Source organism: Salminus brasiliensis, chromosome 17, assembly GCF_030463535.1.
Source record: "Salminus brasiliensis chromosome 17, fSalBra1.hap2, whole genome shotgun sequence".
NCBI lineage: Eukaryota > Metazoa > Chordata > Actinopteri > Characiformes > Bryconidae > Salminus > Salminus brasiliensis.
This window is the reverse complement of record NC_132894.1, coordinates 13348048-13368286: the sequence shown is the minus strand read 5'-3', so window position 1 is coordinate 13368286 and position 20239 is coordinate 13348048. Positions and strand designations below refer to the sequence as shown.

The window sequence follows — 20239 nt, the reverse complement described above, 5'->3', positions numbered from 1 at the left end:
TCAAGGCTGCTTCACTGCTTCGCACACACATACAGTCCAAACCTTAACCTGTAACAGCTATGCTTTAAAATTGTACATCCCCTCATTTACTGCAGGTTTGAGCAGGCCTTCCTGAACAGCCTGATCAGTGCGAAGAACAAGTCAGCTTCCCAGTTCTACTGGACCGCTCTGCAGGACCGGAACAGGAGCGGAGAGTACCGCTGGCTGACCCAGAACGGCTCTACAACAGCACCCACCTACACCAACTGGAACCAGTTCCAGCCTGGTCAGTCAGCAGTACTCCAAACTGCAGCCGTATTAAGAAATCCATGGAAATCTAGAGTTATCAGTGTTGATTTGCTGTTAGGTTGATGTCGATGTTGTCTGTGTGTGTTATTTCTCTGCAGCGAGCAGAGGAGGCTGTGTGGTGATGAAAGGCGGGCAGTCTCTGGGCCACTGGGAGGTGAAGAACTGTGACACCCATAAGGCCTTGGCCGTGTGCAAACAGAGTGTGAGCAGTTACCACGACGCCCTGATGCCTGTGTCCCATGTGGACATGTTTGCACCCTGTAAAGAAGGATGGGAGAGTGGTCCCGGTCTGCTTGACTGCTACAAGGTGAGAGACTTCTCCCTCTGTATATAGCGAATCACCCATGACCTGTTTACTGTCTGAACTTCTTTAGGCCTGTTTCACCCACACATTACCTCTGTGTGGACTGTGTAACACAGAACGTCTTGCTTTTCATTTGCATATAGAGCAGATTTTAAACTTGTGGGCCTTAGGGGTACCGCTAGGGGCGTTGGTGGTCCTGCTGTTTGTCTTTCTTTAAAATACATCTTTATTATATGTTATAGTTTCTATTATATTTCTCTTTATGTAAAATTCACCAATAATGGATACAAATTATAAATTAAATTATATTATATTAATCAGTCAAGGAAAATTAGATAAACTACATAAACTACAAACTACATTAATTATATTATATTGTATTATATTATACAGTCAAACAAAATTAAATAAACTACATAACCTATATAAACTACAAACCTGGAACCTTTTAAAAACATTGCTGAACATTCCTATGATGTTCTCTGCTAACTGTGCTTTTAGTGTAAAGTGAAAGATGCTAATCTTGGCTACTGCTTTTGTCAGCAGTATCCTTACAAGTCTCAGGGCTAATGTGTTTTGTTCCAACCACACAGCGTTAGCACAATCAATCCCTTCAGCACCGCCTCAGACCATACCAGTCAGAGACAACTTACCAGCGAGCTAAAGCTAAATCATCCAGCATAACCAAAAGCTGGCAAGCTAACTACTTGCTTGTTCTTTACCTGTTTATTTGTTAACTCACCTGTCACTTTGCCTCTTTCGTTGTTTCTACGTCCATTCATCCAACCAGTCATGTTAGCATTGAGTGCGTGTGTTCCCTGGCCCACACCCAGCACTACAGTAAATCATACCAATTTTAAATATTGCCCCACTTCACTCATTCCACTGTTGTGTTTAGTTCTGCTGCATAGCAGGCGGGGAATTTTACAGGGATGCAAGTTGTTTTCATTAGAATATTAGGACCATGCCCAAATCTTTAAATCTTCATGTGTGCCATGGAAGCTTTTGTGACCAATTGTGGGGGCGGCAAGTAGCAAAAGGTTGCAAACTACTGATGTAGAGAATTGTGAAAATTTCTCTAAATGCTCCAAAATGACCAGAAATTTTACAGTAACTTTGACTTCCATTGAAAGTTTGGAATTTTTTTTAATTCTGCTGTAAAGTGGTCATTTTGGAGATACATGTTTTTTGTCAAACATTAACGCTATATGAAACAGGCCTCAGCTTTGCACTAAAGCTATGTAATTAATGTAACTTACAATTAGCGCAAGCGTAAAGGTGATAGTTAGGTGAAGGATTGCAAGTTTAGACATACTTATAGAGATTTACTTGTCAGTTATTTGGCTTTTGATTTATGTTTGCTGATTTTCGGTCTGATCAGGTGTTTCACAATGAGAAGATCTTGATGGGCCGCTCGTGGTCAGAGGCGGAGTTTTTCTGCAGAGCTCTCGGCGCTGACCTGGCCAGCTTCAGTCACTATGAAGACGAGGCCTTTGTCAAACGGCTCCTCACTAAGATGTTCCAGAGGTTGGCTCACATTTTGACAGCAGGACTTGCAGCAGGACAGCAGGACAAACGCCATCTTTTTTTGATTTGAACTGTTAAATATTGCATGATGAAAGTAGCTGTGCAGTCTCGTCTGTAGGGTCTTCAGAATTTTACAAATAACAGTGCCTTTCAAGAGGCCCACAAATGATGGCTTAGAATCACTATGATTTAGCCTAGGTGTTTGCTTCTCACTCTCTCTCTATCTTTTCTTCGGTTCCTCTCCTCCAGTACAGAGGGACGTTGGTTCTGGGTTGGCTTCACCAAGAGAGACCCACAGTCCGCTGGAGCCTGGGAGTGGTCAGATGGCACACCGGTAAAATGGATAGTTTTACTTCTATTCTACCTAACAAATTGCTGCATGTTGCAGCAATATGAGACTTTGGTGATATCAACTTTAACTCATTAAAATGCCATAAAAATGTCATTAAAATGTTAGGAATTGTGCTTTGCATCACTTTCCTTTACAATATTACAAGCAAGTTTACTAAACCTCAGCTTACCTAAGATTACATCTCCTCGTTGCAGTGCATATATTTGCTAGCTTTGTGTCAGAATGTAGTACACGGACCGTCAGTACAAGAAAATGTACAAAAAATATCTTAAATAAGTCAAAAAAACAGTCATCAGCACCATTAATATCCAAATGCTTGTATAAATTATGCCAAATGTTTACCTCTCATTTTGCTGGTTTGTCCTGCAGGTGGTGACATCGTTCATAGATGATAAGAATGAGGAAGTGGGTGGAAAAGACTGTGCAGTTTACAGCGATCTGATCAACACACTCACACCCCGGCCCTGTGACGCCAAGTATGAATGGATTTGCAAAGTGCCCAGAGGTAGTTCATTGTGTACACACAAACACACGCACTGTAAATATTTCCAGTTAGCCTCTCCAAAGCACCCTCTGTAAGCAGAGCTTAATTAGTGTTTTCTAATTAGTGTTTTCACACTTCAGATCCTTCAGTGGATTCTGTACTTCATTCAAGCATGAGGATCTGTAAACAGGCCTTGTTTACAAAAATGTCTAAATTATAATATGTTGTTTGAATTGTGTCTAAAAGGGGCTTAATAACAGTCAAGATAATATAAGATAATAAGCTATTAGAGTGTATAAGAGTGTAGCCTGTAAAGCATAAACATCAAAACAAGGTCAAACATCATCAGGAAAAAAATATTCAACTGTCACTTCCTAACTATAATAAGTTAGTAGTTAATCTAATAGAAAATATAAAACAGTTTTCCATTTGACACTACGGCCAGCTGTTTGTTGAGTTCCCCATAAGACCCCATTTAATAGATGTATTTGGCAAACCCACATAGGAGAGTCATTTTACAGTCCAGTATTCAGAAGGAAAAGAGCAGTTTCAGATTTCAGGTGTGACAAAGCCTCCATGATGATGACTAAAAAGAATTATTAGGCTAAAATTCAGAACTAAAATTACTGCCACATATCAGATGGCATTAGCCCTGAACTCTCTATTGTGTGTATAAATCGAGTAATGCAAGAATTTTGCATATGGCCTCAATTATCCTTTCAACCTTTCAATCTTGTTTTTTTATCACAGCAAATTCAAACTGTGTGATTTAGTAATTTCCCTCTTTTCTCAGGTGTGGAGTTAACAAAGCCTTACTGGTACAACAACCGTAAGTGACCCAGTTCCTTAAATAATCTTCCCTCATAATGATGATGATGACGATGTTCTTATGGTTACAAAACTGTGGGTGTATGTAGAGAACGAGCCGTGGGTGTTCTACCGTGGAGCAGAGTATTTACCTGCCAGCCAGCCGTTCCCCTGGGACTCTGTGTCATTTGCATGTAAGATGTTGGGAGCAGACCTGCTGTCCATACACTCCAAAGACGAGCTGACCTTTGTCAAAGAGCGCATTTCAAAAGTGAGTGAACACTGGCCTGTACTTACACACCGACGTAAACAGACACACTCACCATTTTCTGAATATAGAATCTTCGTAGTTAAGTTTATTCATTGATTTGTTGGGATGTAAACCAGTTGTTCTGTGTTCTCTGGAGGGAAAGTGCCCCAATCCGATACATCTAGGATAAATGATTCAGGACAAATAATCCAACATCAGTACCTCAGTTAACTAATGCTCTTGTGGCGGAACAGTGGATAAGAAGGTGTCTGCAAGCTTTTGGCCAGTTTATATTAATTTACTCTTTGTCCCAATCCAATCCAGCAACTCTATACATTTGTTAATTTCCAGACACTAGGAGGATAAGGATTTAACCCATCTCTTCCAGTACATGCAAAGCCAGCCACTGTCTCTTTTCAAATGATCACCAGGCATTATTTGCGGCTGCATCACCAGGCAGCCAGCATGCTTGGAGGAGTGCGGCAGGTCCCCAGCTCCATCGCACCAGCTAACCAATACCTGTGTCGGCCATGGCTTGGGATTCGAACTCAGTCAGCATTAGGTTGCTTGGATCGGATCAGGGGCAAAAAACTTGACTGGGACATCACCTACTTTCTACTCTAACTTACACGTTTGCGTTGCTAAGTACATGTCATTAAGGATGTGACAGATGTGCAGAGATAGCACATCTGTAACTACTCTAGTTGATATTAGCTAGATGCTAAAGCAACACTATGGAGCATTTTCACAGCTTCAGATTCATGTTGATGCTCCACTGGAGATGAAAAACAGCTTCTTCATCTGTGCTTTATCGTGGGCTTGGCACACTGCTAGCTGCATGATGTAACTCTGGAGAAGCAGGCAGGACATGCTGTGTAACCCAAATCCTGTTGTATTACTCTGCTGCCTCAGTCTACGTACTTCGTTCGCTTCAGATGCTGCTTTTGCATCTCTTAGCTTGTCCAGAAGCGCATGTGAAAAGCGTTTTTCTTTACCAGTGGCTCAATCTCAAATTATACTTCCCACCTGTAGGCAAATACCAATTCTTGCACAATGCAACTAGCCATGTTAGGTGGATACAGCACCAATGAAAATTCATTTGACTGGTTTGTTCTATACACCATATCCAGCAGTCATAGCCATAATTGCCCTCGTTCTCTAGGTTTGTAGAACGGCCCTTTCTCTCCCCAGACAACCTAGCGCAATGCTAGCCGGTGCAAGCATCTGTTAGCTTATGCAGCAAAACTTAGTTTTCAGCTCTAAGCAGGAGTTGTCAAGGCTGTATAAGTGTAGTGAGATACCCCTCTTTTTTGTCTATTTACAGGTTTCTCATGCATCTGCTGAATGGTGGATTGGCCTCTCGGCTGGTGTTGGGCATGAAGGCTACAGGTATGTTTGTGTCTTGCCTGAGCTTTACTGAGATATCTGAGAAATCTGACTCAACCAACAGTCTGACCATGGGCCTCTGCTCCTGCTGTGTGTTTGTGTATGTATATGTCTCTTTTAGTTGGACTGATGGAACTGCCCTGGATTATGAGAACTGGAAATTTGGAATTCCTATTACGGAAGATGGAAAAAAGTGCATCTCTATGTCCTCTTTAACTGGTAAGCAAGATCAACATGGTCTCACTCCATCACACGTGCACTGCCTGCTCAGAGTTTGGGTATCTCTAACTTATCAATTTATTTTGTAATGTTTTCGTTGTCAAATTGCTTTGACTTATATTAATATTAGACTTTATATACTAATATTACATAGAAATCTCTTCCTTCAGGGTTTCACACTTCTTAGGTGTTAACTCCACCTTTGGAACAGCAGATGTTTAGAGTTTGGAAAAGTAAAAGGACAAATTTACTCTTTATATGGAGGATCAAGCCAAAGAAGGGATCGCTATAGTTTTGCTTTAGTGATAAATGATGCTACAGTGTACATTTCTAAGCATATTGCAGAAATCATCAGCACTGGCCAACTGCATGTTTTAATAAAGAGAGCAAAATTAGTTCAAGAGATCCAGTGACTCGGGATCAGGGGGTGATCCAGACATTTTAAATGGATTGGGTTTTGGCTTTTAAGGTTCCGATCTGCAACCGATCCTTAGGCTTGCGGTAGCGAAGTGCCACCTGCACCCTCTAGTTGCAGAGCGTAACTGCAGCATTATTTAAGGTGGAATGGAGAGTTTGGGGAAGAGGAAAACTTTAGCTTGGAGTTAGCTTAAAGCCTTGCTGTAAACTCGACACAACAGTGCACAGAGCAGCTGTTAAAAAGTTCAAAAGGATTTAACGTTTCTCCCATCCTGTCTTTACTCTTAAATTACGCCTGGTTAGAAACCAAACTGAGGTGAAAATGCTCTGTTCTATCAGCGAGAGAACCACACTCCTTCTTTGGTTCTAACATACAACACATACTAAGTGATTGTACACATGCCTTTTTGTACTCACTCACAGTTTTACAAATCAAACACACTGTGCTGTCTTGGCAGGTGAGTGGTCGACAGGCCTCTGTGCGGATCTTCATGGCTATGTGTGCAAACGCAGAACTGTTTCTGTGATGGAGATTCCGCGGGAGCCTCATTTTATTGGTGCCTGCCCAGAGAACTGGTTCTACTTTGGTCACAAGGTAGGAAGCAGATTTCCAATCCCACTGATTCGTCACTCGATTTCAATAGCCAGTTCATCAGTAAGCAGATGTACCATTCAAATATTTGACCATTTAAACATCATTTCAGCGCACAGTGTTTACAGTCAAACAATCTAGAATGGGGTTTGTTTGACTCACAGATTAAAACTATGTAGTTCATATTATTAGTTTGCCAATCATAAGATTAATATGTATGTAGTGCTGTCACACAAAAGTCTTGCATCTCCATAATGACAATTTTATAGAAGAAGGAAAAACCTTTGGGACTTTCAGTGGAAATCACTTTAAAACTATTATGATCTCCAAATCATTTTGGAGCATTTCTATTGGTCGGTTCATCTAGAATTATTTACACAATATAAAGGACAGCTGCAAGATTCACATTATGAAGATTATGAATAAATTATGAGGACATATTTAAAATATTTAAAAAAAGAAAAGAAAATCTATTTTAATTAATTTAAATTATTTTTTGTGTGAAAGCAATGTAGGGCTGGGCAATTAATCAGAGATTAATCGAAAACAACATTCAGAACCTATAATCGACATAATCTTGCCCATGACAATTAATTTTATTATTTTTATTCTGTTAATACTTTCCCCACTGTGTTTGTGCTTTATGTACTGTCCCCTTAAAAACATACCACCATGTGTGTAGTCATGTGACCGTTCAGTCTGCAACATGGAAACATGCTGGAGAATTAAAATACCGGGCCAGCTTAGCGACTCAAACATCTTGTATAATCGTTCATTAATCATAATTGAGGTAAAATGTTTCATTAATTGTGATACTGATATAATATCATATCGCCCAGCTCGACAGCGCTTTAGTACACAAATAACGACAATTAGGAGCTGATACAGAATTAATTTCACTGCTATTCTCTTTCACTATTCACTGACTATCACTGAATATCAGTGATATTTAATTCTGTGGTGAAATTAGCTTTTACTGCAGTCTCAAAGCAGACTGTGATTTTCATTCAACAAAATCCAATTTCAAGTAGTGAGTCACTCTGGTAAGAATGATTTTAAAATATTGTCAGTACAACCAGTATACCAGTATACCAACATGCCAAGGCTCAACTTCTGTGTCTGTCTGATTAATCCAATGTGTGGTATTTCATGCCTTTCTCTTAAATGGACATTTGATTTTCTTATGTAGTGTCTGCTGCTCCACCTCCCAACTCGGCCAGAGGAGGGGAAGAGCTGGAAGGATGCTCAGTCCATCTGTTCCAACTTCCAAGGCACACTGGTAGCCATAGAGAATGAAATTGAGCAAGGTGAGGCAACTGAACCTGATTCCAGAGGTGACTCAACAAGCAATTACACGCTTCTCACTGCGACAACCTGGGACTGAGCGACATGACAGTGTGTTATTGTTTTTAGGACAAACTATATCACTGTACACTTTTCAGAACATATATTATATGTTGTTTTGTACTCTAAATAGCTGCATGTATCATTAAATTACAATTATTTAGACCCAGTATAAAGAGTGTAGGGTATAAATAACAATAAGGGTATGCTAGATAATCCATTATCTCATTATCTTATTTTCCTAATTTATAAACACCAGTTGTTTGATTTTATAATTCTCTTAGTTTATTCTCTTGTCATTAAAAAGATATTGTAAATTTTTTCATAGCCTTTTTTCCTGCTTGTTTTGCCAGTTTGTGATGCATGTATTGGGAAAATACCTTCAAGTTCCTGAAGTTAGATTTGTGCTCACCCTTAACAATGATTTATCTTTGTTTTGTTTCAAGCTTACGTCACCATGTTGCTCCATGGCGAGTCTATGGGCGTTTGGATCGGTTTGAGGGACGCAGACACCATGAAGTGGGCCAGTGGCAAATCGGTCACTTACACTAACTGGTCTCCTGTAGAACCCAAGAGCTCCCTCAGTGTAGGTGGAGATATGTGTTTCTTATGTGTTATTTTGTATTTGTGTGTGTGCAATTTTTTAAATCTGTTACTATGTGTGTGTGTGTGTGTCTGTATTTGTATAAACTGCAGGAGGACTGGATGAACACTGCGAGTGTAGGGAATGAACCACTCTGTACTGTTCTGTCCAACAATCACAACTTCCACTTTACCGGGAAATGGTATGACGAGAAGTGTACCCAGAGTGGCTATGGCTTCATCTGTCAAAAACAACAAGGTGTGATATGCTTTTAGGTGTCACATGATTGTAGGACCTAATTAGAGCAGTTTAGGTGAAGCACACAGTTGTCAAAAATGTTATGTCCTTCACTTGGAGACTTTACTAAGAACCCAGCCCCTGAAAAACGAGCCTGTAGCATTATCCCCCCTCCACCAAACGTTACAGCTGAAACAGTGCAGTCAGGCAGACAACATTCTCCCTGTTCATCAGACTGTAAGATACAGAAGCAGTCCAGTGGCAGTGTGCGTTACACCACTCCATCCAACACGTGTACTTGATAATCTAAGGTTTGCATGCATACTCGGCCATAGAAACCAATGTTGACCACGCTCTGTAACTTTACCACTCTGACATTTCCAGCATGTTTCATTCTGGAAATGTTTCATTCTGCTTTACTTTAATGATGGACTTGTGAAAAAATAAATAAATAATGAGCTATAGTCACATAGCATAGCTAAGACTAGCCCAGCTCAGCTTAGCACTGTAACAAGAACCAATTATGTATAATATATATATAATCAAATCAGTGACTAAACCCTCTCATTCTGTCTGTCTCTTTTCTATGTAGATAAGACCAAACGTCCATCTCAATCATATCACGACCCCGCCTCCCTAGACGTCTCTCAGTACCGGAATCGTAGCTACCGTGTTGTCCACGGAAACTTGAACTGGTATGAAGCCCTCAGTGCCTGTCTGGAGAAAAAAGCAGAGCTGGTCAGCATCACAGATCCGTTCCATCAGGCTTACCTTACTGTTCTGGTCAACAGACTGGGAGGCGCTTACTGGATCGGACTCTACAGCGAGGATGTAAGCACACACTGCAATCACTGTTTTTAAATAACATGATACCCGTTTTGCTGCAGATAGATGTTTAAAACGGTTCTAATAAGATGACAATATAACATCACAGGGTTTCATGTATTCTGAAGGAGTTACAAGATCTTGTATATTTACAAAATTGAATTAATGAATATTTACACATAAACTATACGTATACTGTACACTCAGTTTAAAATATTGCACTGGTTTAAAGCAATTAAGCAATTTAAATGTAGGTTTGATATATAATCTTAAATGTGTATGTAAGCCACTGATAGGTGTGAATACAAGAGCTGCGTGAGTGGGGAGAAGTCTTTGTGGGTGCAGTGTGAGTGTGCATAGGAGTTCCAGTAAGTAAGTGTGAGTGCAGGGTGCAGAGTGTGTTTGTATGGGGTGGAGGTGTGATGATACAGATGAGATAGCTTGTGGACTGTGGACCGGTACATTGTCTGTTCAGCAGCCTAAGGGTAGAGGTTTTCTGAACCGATTGGTTCTGGTCTTCATGCTTCTGAATAAAATCTGATTAAAAGAAAATGGATAGAGTATTGTGATACATTTGATGACAAAAAATGATGAACAGAATCTAATTAATTAATCAAATGACTCAATAGTAATGATAATTTTTAGACTGTTCAAGTTTTTATTGGCTAAAATAAATATTATTATGACTCCTTAAGACAAATCCAAGTGAATGGTATTGTACAGCTGCATTGTGAATGGTAATGTATAGTCAAAGCATTTCTAGCATTATATGACTGTGTGTTTAAATACTGAACGAGCACTGTCTCTTCAGGATGGTATAAATTACCAGTGGTCTGACCGGAGTGACACTGTGTTCACGCACTGGGACTCAGCCGAAGATGACGATAGTGATGATGACTTTGTTTTGGGAAATTGTGTGTACATGAACGTCACAGGAGCCTGGAGGAGAGCGGACTGTGACATGTCTCTGAAAGGAGCACTGTGCTATATACCTCCACTTAGTGAGTCTCTCTCTTTTCCTATCTTCTGTTCTCCTCTCATTTTCTCCCTTCTCTTCTGCTCTTCTCTGCTTTTTTCTATTCTGCTCTTCTCTCATTTTCTCTTTTCTTCTGCTTTCCTCTCCTTTTCTCTCTTCTGCTCTTCTCTCATTTTTTCTTTTCTTCTGCTTTCCTCTCTTTTCTCTCTTCTGCTTTCCTCTCTTCTGCTCTTCTCTCATTTTCTCCCTTCTCTTCTGCTCTTCTCTCATTTTCTCTTTTCTTCTGCTTTCCTCTCTTTCTCTCTCTTTTGTTCTCTTCTCATCTCTTCTGTTCTTGTCTTTCTAATCTTTTCTCTTCTCTTTTCATTTCATCTCCTGTCTTTTTATCTCTTCTCATCTCTTCTATGTTCTTGTCGTCTGTGCTCTTCTCATCTCTTCTCCTCTGTTGTTATCTCTTTTCTTCTATTCTCATATTTGCAGTTCTTCTGTTCTGTGTTCTCCTTAGATCACAGATCCACACACACACACACATACATACACACATTTATTAGTTAATTAGTTAATTTTGTAGAAATGTCATGTGTACATTCTGATGACCTTCTCTTACATCTCTCTCTCTCGCTCTCTCTCTCTCTCTCTCTCTGTGTCTTTTAGAAAGCAGTGCATTCTCCTATGATATTTCGTGCCCAAAAACATGGCTGAAGTTTCGTGGGAGCTGCTATAATTTTGACTCTGTCGTTCTGAGAATGCCCCTAGAGGAAGCGAGAGAGCACTGCAGGAGAAAAGGTATTGCGTCACTGGCCTGTTAGAAGTATGTTACAAGTGTTCCCTCTAGTGGCTAAAGTAAAAGTCAGATTTCAGTGAGTCATAAGTCAGTGACTTACCTCAGTCAGTGACTTTATTTGGTCCATGTTCCTCAGGGCCCCTTGTAAATGTTTTATGGATGAATCATAGGGTTTGGATTCTGTTCATAGGTTACATCTCTTTGTTTTTTAAGAGAATTCCTCAGATGTTTTGACGATCCGGGACGAGAATGAGAACCGGTTCTTCCTGGAGCAGATGAAGAATGTTTATGATGGCTTTCAGACTGTTTGGTTGGGCATTTACTACAACACAGACAGTAAGAGCAGTTGCCTTTCAATGATATGTTTTTGAGACGTATGTATTTGTTACATTTATGTATTACATTTGCGTTTTATAAAAAGATTCATTTGAGCTCTTTACTATTTCACTGAAGCAGTGAAGCCTAGACATGCCTAAAGCATCACACATCACACACGGCATGTCAGATTGTTAAGTAATCCCAAATAAATGTACAGTGGCATATCTGGACACCCCCGGTAAAACCGTACGTTACTGTGAATAGTTAAGTGAGTAAACTGATCTACAAAAAGCAGAAAGTTAAAGACATTTCATGAACGGTGCTTTCATCTAATAGTTGATGCTCAGAAATCAGGATAAGGCTACAAGAAGATGTCAAAGTATTTTCAGGTAGGAGTTCCCTCAGTTCTTGATGTAGTAAAGAAATTGCAGATAACAAGAAAAGTGGAGATCAAGTTGAGGCCTGAAAGACCAAGAACACTTTCTCAGAGAACTGCTAATAGGATTGGAGTGTCGGTACACGATTCTACTGTGCAGTGACACCTCCACAAATGGACCAGCCATCATAAAAAATTCTTTCCTATGTCCTCAACACGTGTCAGAATTGTGTCAGAATTGTTTGGCCTCAATAAGAAAAAGGTATGTGTGGAAGAAGGATGCTGAAAAGAACACCTTTCCAACTGTTAAGCACAGAGTGGATTGGTCATGCTTTGGGTTGTCCTGCATCTAGTGGCATGGAGAGCATTTCACTGGTAGAGGGAGGAATTGGTTTCATTAAATACCAGCAAATTCTGAAGAGGCGCAAGCTCTCACAGTTCCCCGACCTAAACATTATTGAAACTCTGTGGATAGACCTTAAAAAAGCAGTGAATGGAAGAAGACACAAGAATCTAAAAACGTATAACTTATGCGCAGCAAAAAAACAGGAATTGACAGAATATTTACTCACATCTTGATTCGGACAGGATTAATATAACCTGAGGTTATTTTATGGCTCGTTTTACAGAAGGTAAAAGATAACGAAATCTTTACTGAGAAGGGAGCGTGCAATGGGTAAAAATGACTGACTTTGCAATCGGACAAAATCACTGAGAAACACTAGTAATAATTACATTACCCCACCTCCTCATGTAAAACTAATCCCTAATAGGGCTTTAGAAACCTATCGCAAGAAAGAATGGGTAAAATGTCCCTTAGCCGACTATAAAAGTGTTTGCAAGCCGTTGTACTTTCCAAAGGGGCCATTTTTGTCATGTTAAAACAAAAAAAAAAAAAAAAAACCTCTTTAACTTTATGCCTTTTGGAAATCAGGTCATGTTCTTGACAGCAACTATTCACAGTTACAGACATTTTCAAAAGGAGTGCCCTAACCTTTTGCATGTCACAGTGGGTGGTAAATGTGCTTGCCTGGTTTCTGATAAACAAATTCAGTCTTTAAGCTGTCTGTTATTATTTATTTAGCTACTTAGCATAGCATTTCTGTCTTCTAGGCCATTTTTAAAGAAGTTTGGAAAATTGCATGAAGATTAGAGTTTTCACCTAACTATAACTCATTGTGTTGCTTTGTCTGTAGAGTATTTCAGATTTAAATAGCTGAGACTGTGACAGATATGTTAAGGATACAGGAAATCAGTACAATAACCTGTGTCTATTGCAGAAGATGCTCTAACGTGGGTGGACGACTCTGCACTGGGCTATTCCAACTGGCGTTCAAAGGCACCGGACGTGAGTGTGATGAGGGCAGACACGTGTGTGTCGACGCGGGTATCGGATGCTGAGTGGTTTCTGGCCAGCTGCACGGACAAGCTAGGCTTTATCTGCAAAACTCGTACAGGTAAACACTGCTCACATCCTCTGATAGTTTATTTAGATTATTGGTTATTGGTTCTTGATTTAATTTTAATAAAAACACGTTTTATAACATATAAACATGAGTGTCTGTGGTGTTACCACTGCTTGTAATCAAGGATGTTCCAGTCTGATCCGGTGGCACATTTTAATTCTCAATGTCTCTATCGCGCTCTGTTTTATCTGCGGGAGCACAGCTCACCTTCCTCTTTTTTTTAAACCAGCACTGAAGAGCGCATTCAGAACCGAGTGGAAGCTAACGCTAATGCTAATACACACACATGCGCCATAGAAATCCAAATCACAGCACATTCACCCACTATAAACCAGCCATTTCACACCAGTAGACCAACAACAACAACAGATATCATCTTACAGTGTGTACCACTACACACACACACACACACACACGGGAAGTGATTTGACTGCAGTGTTTCAAAGAAGCTGGGAGCTGATTGGTCAGGGAGGAGAGACTGGATTATAAGAGATTAAACACACCATAAAACTGACATTTTAATAATCAATTAGACCAGAATGCCTCGTTATAAAAACTAATTCCAAAAATAATGTGATTTTACTTCAGTACAGACTGTGTGTCTGTATTATTTATACAAACACAAAGATCTGATCAGATCGGCTTGACATCAGATGATACTCAGCATTATAAGAATCGGATCACATTGGGATCACATTGAACAAAATATCCTGATTGGATTATTTTTAATATAATATCATGTAATAAGTCATTTAATACAATCATTTTGTTCCTAAATGTTCAGTAAATTCTAGTATCACTGTTGAAAGAATTCTTGTTTTCAAATTGGTAACCTGATAGGAGAACTAACTTGTATTAGAAATTTCAACCGTTCATTATCATATGCAAAAAATATAATAAGCACAAAATTGGAAATACAAGGTTTTACACACAGTCTATTTTATGAAGAATAACCAGGTAACATTTTGGTAAAATAAAGGACAAGTAAGCCAAAAAGCCAAAAACTTTACATGTGCATTGAACAGTATTTGAAGTTTCTTCCCCACCCACTGCTTTCTTGCACTTGTGCTTTCCAGTAGCACTCACATGTTCCATATCTAGTTAAAGGCCAGATTTCACTTGTTTGTCTGTGGTTTGTGTGGTACCATCACAGATAATTCTTTCTGTGCATTGGATGTGAGAGGTGGGGATACCAAACATAGTAACACCGAAGACAAAAGCACACAATTTGCTCAGTCTTTAAAGTTGGTAAATAACAATTTTAGCCTTGTAGCTAAAAGGAATATAGAACAATAAAATATTGATCACCAGTCACTTTCAACGACGGGGTGACCTTGTTTGACCTCTGCAAACAGAAAGTTGTTCAGAAGCCCACAGACACCACTGACACTAACTTTTAGAGCATGTTTGAATACAATACTCTTTTTTTTTGTTAAACATAATATGATGAGAAAACATTTCGTTTATTGCTGATTTGATTTGATCTTTTGTATTACATCTATATTCAGTGTTTTTCAGTCATCTATATAAGCCATGTTTTTATGTTTTATAGCAGAGGTCCAGGAGGTGGAGATAGAGCCAGTAAATGGTAAGAGCCTTCTCTCATTTGCAAAACTTAGCTTTGGGAACAGGTGGCTTGTGTTTGGACACCACCATATAAAAGGAGTACAAATGTATTAAAAATTCATTTTTTTGTGGTAAATTTAAAAGAAATATAAAGGAACTCTTTACTACCGTCTTTTTGATTTACCACATTCTTTTTAAAGTTGTTTCAACTGGCCATGCTCTTTCCGGGTGGGTAGATGGCGCTCTCTCTCAAAGTGATGGTGGCCGGCACTTTCTCCTCAGAGCATGTCGGCTGATGGCGATGCCACACTGACGGCAGTTTGAAAAGAGGCTGTGGCTGGATTTACATAAATCTGAGGAAACGTGTTAAGCCCTTAGCCTACTAGTGTCGGGAGCATTGCTAGAGCTAGGGGGAGCTACGAATGGGTGGGTTAATTAGCAGTACCAAGTTGGTAGAACAAAGGGGGGGAATTAAAAATAAATACAAATAAAAAAATACATTTGACTTTCAACTTATATTATGTATTTACATTGGAAATACACTTTTAACATGAACACAATTTACTAGAGTGTTTAGTGACTCTCCATCCAATTAAACCAGCATATGGGGCAAGTTGTAACTGTGGCACAGCCTCTACTTTCTGCTGACCGGTCTAGAAATGTTTGATGCTGGAAGGATGTTTTCATCCGTTGCAGAGATGGGCAGGTTGCTTTTCAGTTATTTCAGGAAAACAAACCCAGAAAACATGCTCTGCTTTGCCCAGCATATAATACACTGACATAATAATAATAAGTGCCATACATATTTACACATGCACAGAGCAAAAACCTGAAAGAATGTCATGTGCAGAAGACCGTAATATCAGCTGAAGCGTTCACGTGAAGTGGATTGTGATGTAAATCAACAATAATCCAAACAAATGTGGTCTGCAAGGCCAAAGTATTCCACATGTATAGCAATACATATTGTGTATCATGAAAATATCTTTAAATATCGTGATACAATATTTTTCCCATACCGCCCAGCCCTGATTCCACCTTATTGTGTTTCTCCTGCAGGTTTGCACCACGGAATTGTCCCGGCAGCCGTCCTTGTGGCCGTTCTGTTCTTCGCATTGCTGGCTGGGTTGTTGTGGTTCATCTATAAGCGGAACGCGGTGCACTTCCATAGGCTTCCATCGCTCGGCAGCGCCTACTACAGGCAGGGCGACTCTCAGGCCACAGACTCGGACGGAAACGTTCTCCTCGCTGACCTAGAGACACAGACAGAGGAATAATGTATATGCGTGTGTATGTATGTATGTGTGTGTGTGTCAGTGAGTTTAGTCAGGGATACTGCAGTAGGACCAAACTTGATGAATCTAGTATCTATTGTCATCTGTATGACCCTGCTGTGGTCAGTCTGGGATTATGCACATTACGTTTTCAAAGTGTCATGCAAAAGAAAATAAGAAAGGGACGTTCTAAATAATGGTTATTTTCTTGTTTTCACAATATCAGGGAGATTTTGACACAGCTATTAGAGTGTAAAGATAAGATAGGGAACAGTGTGAAAGGTCTGCTTAGTAAAGGATATTTATGCACCTTTGAAATCCTTTGTTCATGTGAAGATCAGTCGCACAATGCTTTCAGGCCTTCAGAAGACCACTTTTCTTACAACCCTTGTGCGGCAGGAAGTTTCTCTAGCCTGAGTTAGAACAATAAACAACAAATCCTTTAGGAAAACATGGTAGCATGATAGCTTTAAACTTAGTTGCGGCATGCCAAAGCAGCAGAAAGGCTGCAGTGAGACGGACAAGTTTTGAAGGACAACACGGCCTTGTGTTATCACTATTTCAGCACACTTTCAGTGAGCTTCCTTTTTTTCACGACTCTGAATCCTGTTTTATCGGAAATATTGTTGTACAATTACATGTTTGTTCTTTGACAAGCACTTTATCTCCCTTCAGCACCCCGCACTCCGTTTCAGCATTAGTGGAATAAAGGCCATGGACACTGTCCAAATCCAAGTTTAGCCCCTACGTCCTACACTCTGATGAGCTCCAAATCACAAAACACTGCTGAACAAAACAGCCCTGTTTACATTGAAGGAATAGTTAAGCGAGAAATAATGTGGTCAATCAACCAAGGGATGTTTGCTATCCGACTCGTGCCTTTGTAGTTTACAGTCAGGAGATGCTAGGCTGGCTAATGTTGCTAACAAACATTGGCTTTAGGCACCAGCCACAAGTCTTCATTTTTTTTTCTTTTTTTCTGATAAGTCCATGCCAGAACAGTCTCAGTACATACATATCAAAACAAATGAAGATCAGGATGCGCTTTGATAGGGTTGAGAGATGTTTTTTGGGTGAGTTGTTAAGTGTTTGTTAGTGTTAATGTTAGCCTACACTTTTAAAAATAATGGTGCTACAGAGGGATCTATGAGCAATGCCATAGAAGAACTGTTTTGGGTCCATGAGGAAACACTTTTAAGAGATGTGAGTGAGAAGAATCTTTACATTAGTAAAGAACATTTACACTCTTATCTTTAAACCTTTAAAAGGTTATTCAGACACATCCCTTTAGAAAGGAGTTTTTAATAGAATGGGTATTGGCTTTTAAGGCTCCGACTTTCTGATCCTTAGGTTTGCTGTAGCCAAGTGCCATCTGGCACCCTCTAGGCAGCATAAACAGACATGATCCTCAGCTGCTGCAGATTACTTTTTAATTATTTTTACCCTAGACATAGTGAGCAAAACAAAAAGAGCTTTATTTGAACTGATAAGTTTGGTAATGTTACCAGTTAGCAGCCAAAACCAAAGCTGAAGTTGGCTTCTAATTCTAACTCTCCATTCCATCTTAAACAGTGCTGCAGTTACCCTAGGTACATTTTAACCGCTGCATCATTTAAGGTGGAACGGAAAGTTCAGGGAGGAGCAAAACTTTATCTTAGAGCCTCGCTGTAAAAATTACGCAGCAAACAAGTAACATGAAACAGAGCAGCAGGTGGAGGGTTTATTTTATTTTAACGTTTTTGGCCACACTGCCACAACCACCCAGTTTGATTGTAGCCGTGCTATGACAAAGATATTTTATCCTAGTATGAATATACATTGTTACTCCCATCTTGTCTTTACTCTTGAATCACGCCTGTTTAGAAACCAGGCTATGATGGAAATGATCTGTTCTATCAGCAATAAAACCATGCTCCTTTCTTTGGTTCTAAACCAGCTCTGAATGGTGAATTTGTAATTAGCTAATGCTATTGCATACAGTGATAAGTGATAAGACTGCAGAGTTGTAGAGAAAGTGGGAGCTGAAAGGTCAGGTAGGTCAGTCAGACATCTTACCTAAGATATGGGGCTGTATTATTTATAGAAGCACAAAGAATAAACAAACTCGGGCTAAAAAACCTTGATCGGGACATTCCTACCAAAAATGGTTCTTCTATGGCCTTGCTCATAGAACCAAAGAACCATTTGTAGCACCATTTGTAGCTGCTTTCCTGCATCTGGGGAAAGTGATAAATCACGTTAATTAGATCTTTTGCTGAAGTAACCAGTAGGACAGGTATTGTGGAGTGTGACTGGCGTCTCCTGTATTTGTATTATTTAGCTACAAGGATCAGTTTAACTGGGTGGGGCGCGTACAGAAAGTGTATAGAGCCATTTTTTTTTTTCTCGGAGGCCTCATGAACAGAGACAATGTGTCTGTGAACCTTTTCCAAGAAAAAGGGTAGAAGGTCAGCTGTGCTGACATGAGTTCATTTGTATCTGTAAGCAGAAAAAGTAGATGAACGTGGTGCGTGTGTTGTTCGCATGCTCGGCTTAATTTTGCTTTGAGTGGTTTGGTGCATTCTGCTGTCGACAGCTGGAGGGGAAAACTGTTTCCACAGCAAGAGCGTTTCGAGAGCACAGGTGAAACCTGTGGCCTACAGCAGATGACAATCATGGTTCCAGTTTCATACTGTACAGGCACTGTGTGTACTGAAAGTGTTAACGGACTCAAGCCCTAGTACTTTTCTTCTTGGATGTGCTTTTGTATTAAGAATGTTGAGGGACTGTCACGTGGTATTTGGGAAATGTCTGTACAGTATTATGAGTCACAGTTTACAGTATATGCCCTTTTCTTTTTTTTTCCTGTTCAGAATGAGGTGACAGGTTCTGAAGACCAGCATGATGTTGTCCTGAAGCTGAAATGTTGATCTTTATTCCTCATCTGTTTTTACACCATAGAAACATGGCTAGGGGACTCGTTTGTAATATAAAAGACATTTGTACATCACTTTTTATATTTGATCACACACATATGTGGTTCGTGTTTGTTTGTTGGTTTGTTTTTTAATGTTCACGTTTGAAAATGTTGAAGATGTTGATGTTGCGTAATGTTGTGTCCACAGCACCAAAAGATATTTTAGTGGTAATAGCATCTCCTTGTGGAGCATTTTTAGTCTGATATGCCTGAGTAGGTTACAAACCAGATCTACAGAACAGTGTATTGTTTCAAAAAATGCAAATTTGGTGGAACACACATGTCTAGTAAAACCAGTGCTAAGCTTGTCACTTACCAACATGTCTACTATTTGTCATCCTTTAACACATATAAATTACTGATCAGCGCAGTGATTTATCAGTCTACTCAGGCTTTAGCAGATTCAGTAACACTGAGATAAATACTGTTTAGCACATTGATTTATCAGTCTACTCAGGCTTTAGCGGAGCTCAGTAACACTGAGATAAATAACTAATCAGCACAGTGATTTATCAGTCTACTCAGGCTTTAGCAGATTCAGTAACACTGAGATAAATACTGATCAGCACATTGATTTATAAGTCTACTCAGGCTTTAGTAGAGCTCAGTAACCCTGAGATAAATAACTGATCAGCACAGTGATTTATCAGTCTACTCATGCTTCATCAGACCTCAGTAACACTGAGATAAATAACTGATCAGCACAGTGATTTATCAGTCTACTTAGGCTTTAGTAGAGTTCAGTAACACTGAGATAAATAACTGATCAGCACAGTGATTTATCAGTCGACTCAGGCTTTAGTAGAGTTCAGTAACACTGAGATAAATAACTGATCAGCACATTGATTTATCAGTCTACTCAGGCTTTAGTAGAGTTCAGTAACACTGAGATAAATAACTGATCAGCA

The 20239-nt window shown here is 39.6% G+C and overlaps 1 protein-coding gene across 1 annotated transcript in view; it reads left to right on the top strand.

Annotated features, from left to right (window-relative positions):
- The window catches only part of pla2r1 (phospholipase A2 receptor 1), a 33957-nt gene extending 14311 nt beyond the window's left edge, over window positions 1–19646 (top strand). The window contains exons 11-30 of the mRNA XM_072660807.1: window positions 96–265; window positions 387–595; window positions 1974–2119; window positions 2369–2453; window positions 2841–2976; window positions 3749–3784; window positions 3873–4033; window positions 5337–5401; window positions 5520–5617; window positions 6493–6629; window positions 7816–7933; window positions 8417–8556; window positions 8667–8811; window positions 9383–9621; window positions 10427–10616; window positions 11246–11377; window positions 11589–11711; window positions 13350–13526; window positions 15088–15123; window positions 16161–19646. Of these exons, the coding sequence (XP_072516908.1) occupies window positions 96–265; window positions 387–595; window positions 1974–2119; window positions 2369–2453; window positions 2841–2976; window positions 3749–3784; window positions 3873–4033; window positions 5337–5401; window positions 5520–5617; window positions 6493–6629; window positions 7816–7933; window positions 8417–8556; window positions 8667–8811; window positions 9383–9621; window positions 10427–10616; window positions 11246–11377; window positions 11589–11711; window positions 13350–13526; window positions 15088–15123; window positions 16161–16378 (2761 nt within the window). The 3' untranslated portion in view covers window positions 16379–19646. The remainder of the gene's footprint in view (window positions 1–95; window positions 266–386; window positions 596–1973; window positions 2120–2368; window positions 2454–2840; window positions 2977–3748; window positions 3785–3872; window positions 4034–5336; window positions 5402–5519; window positions 5618–6492; window positions 6630–7815; window positions 7934–8416; window positions 8557–8666; window positions 8812–9382; window positions 9622–10426; window positions 10617–11245; window positions 11378–11588; window positions 11712–13349; window positions 13527–15087; window positions 15124–16160) is intronic.
- The last annotated feature ends 593 nt before the right edge of the window (window positions 19647–20239 follow it).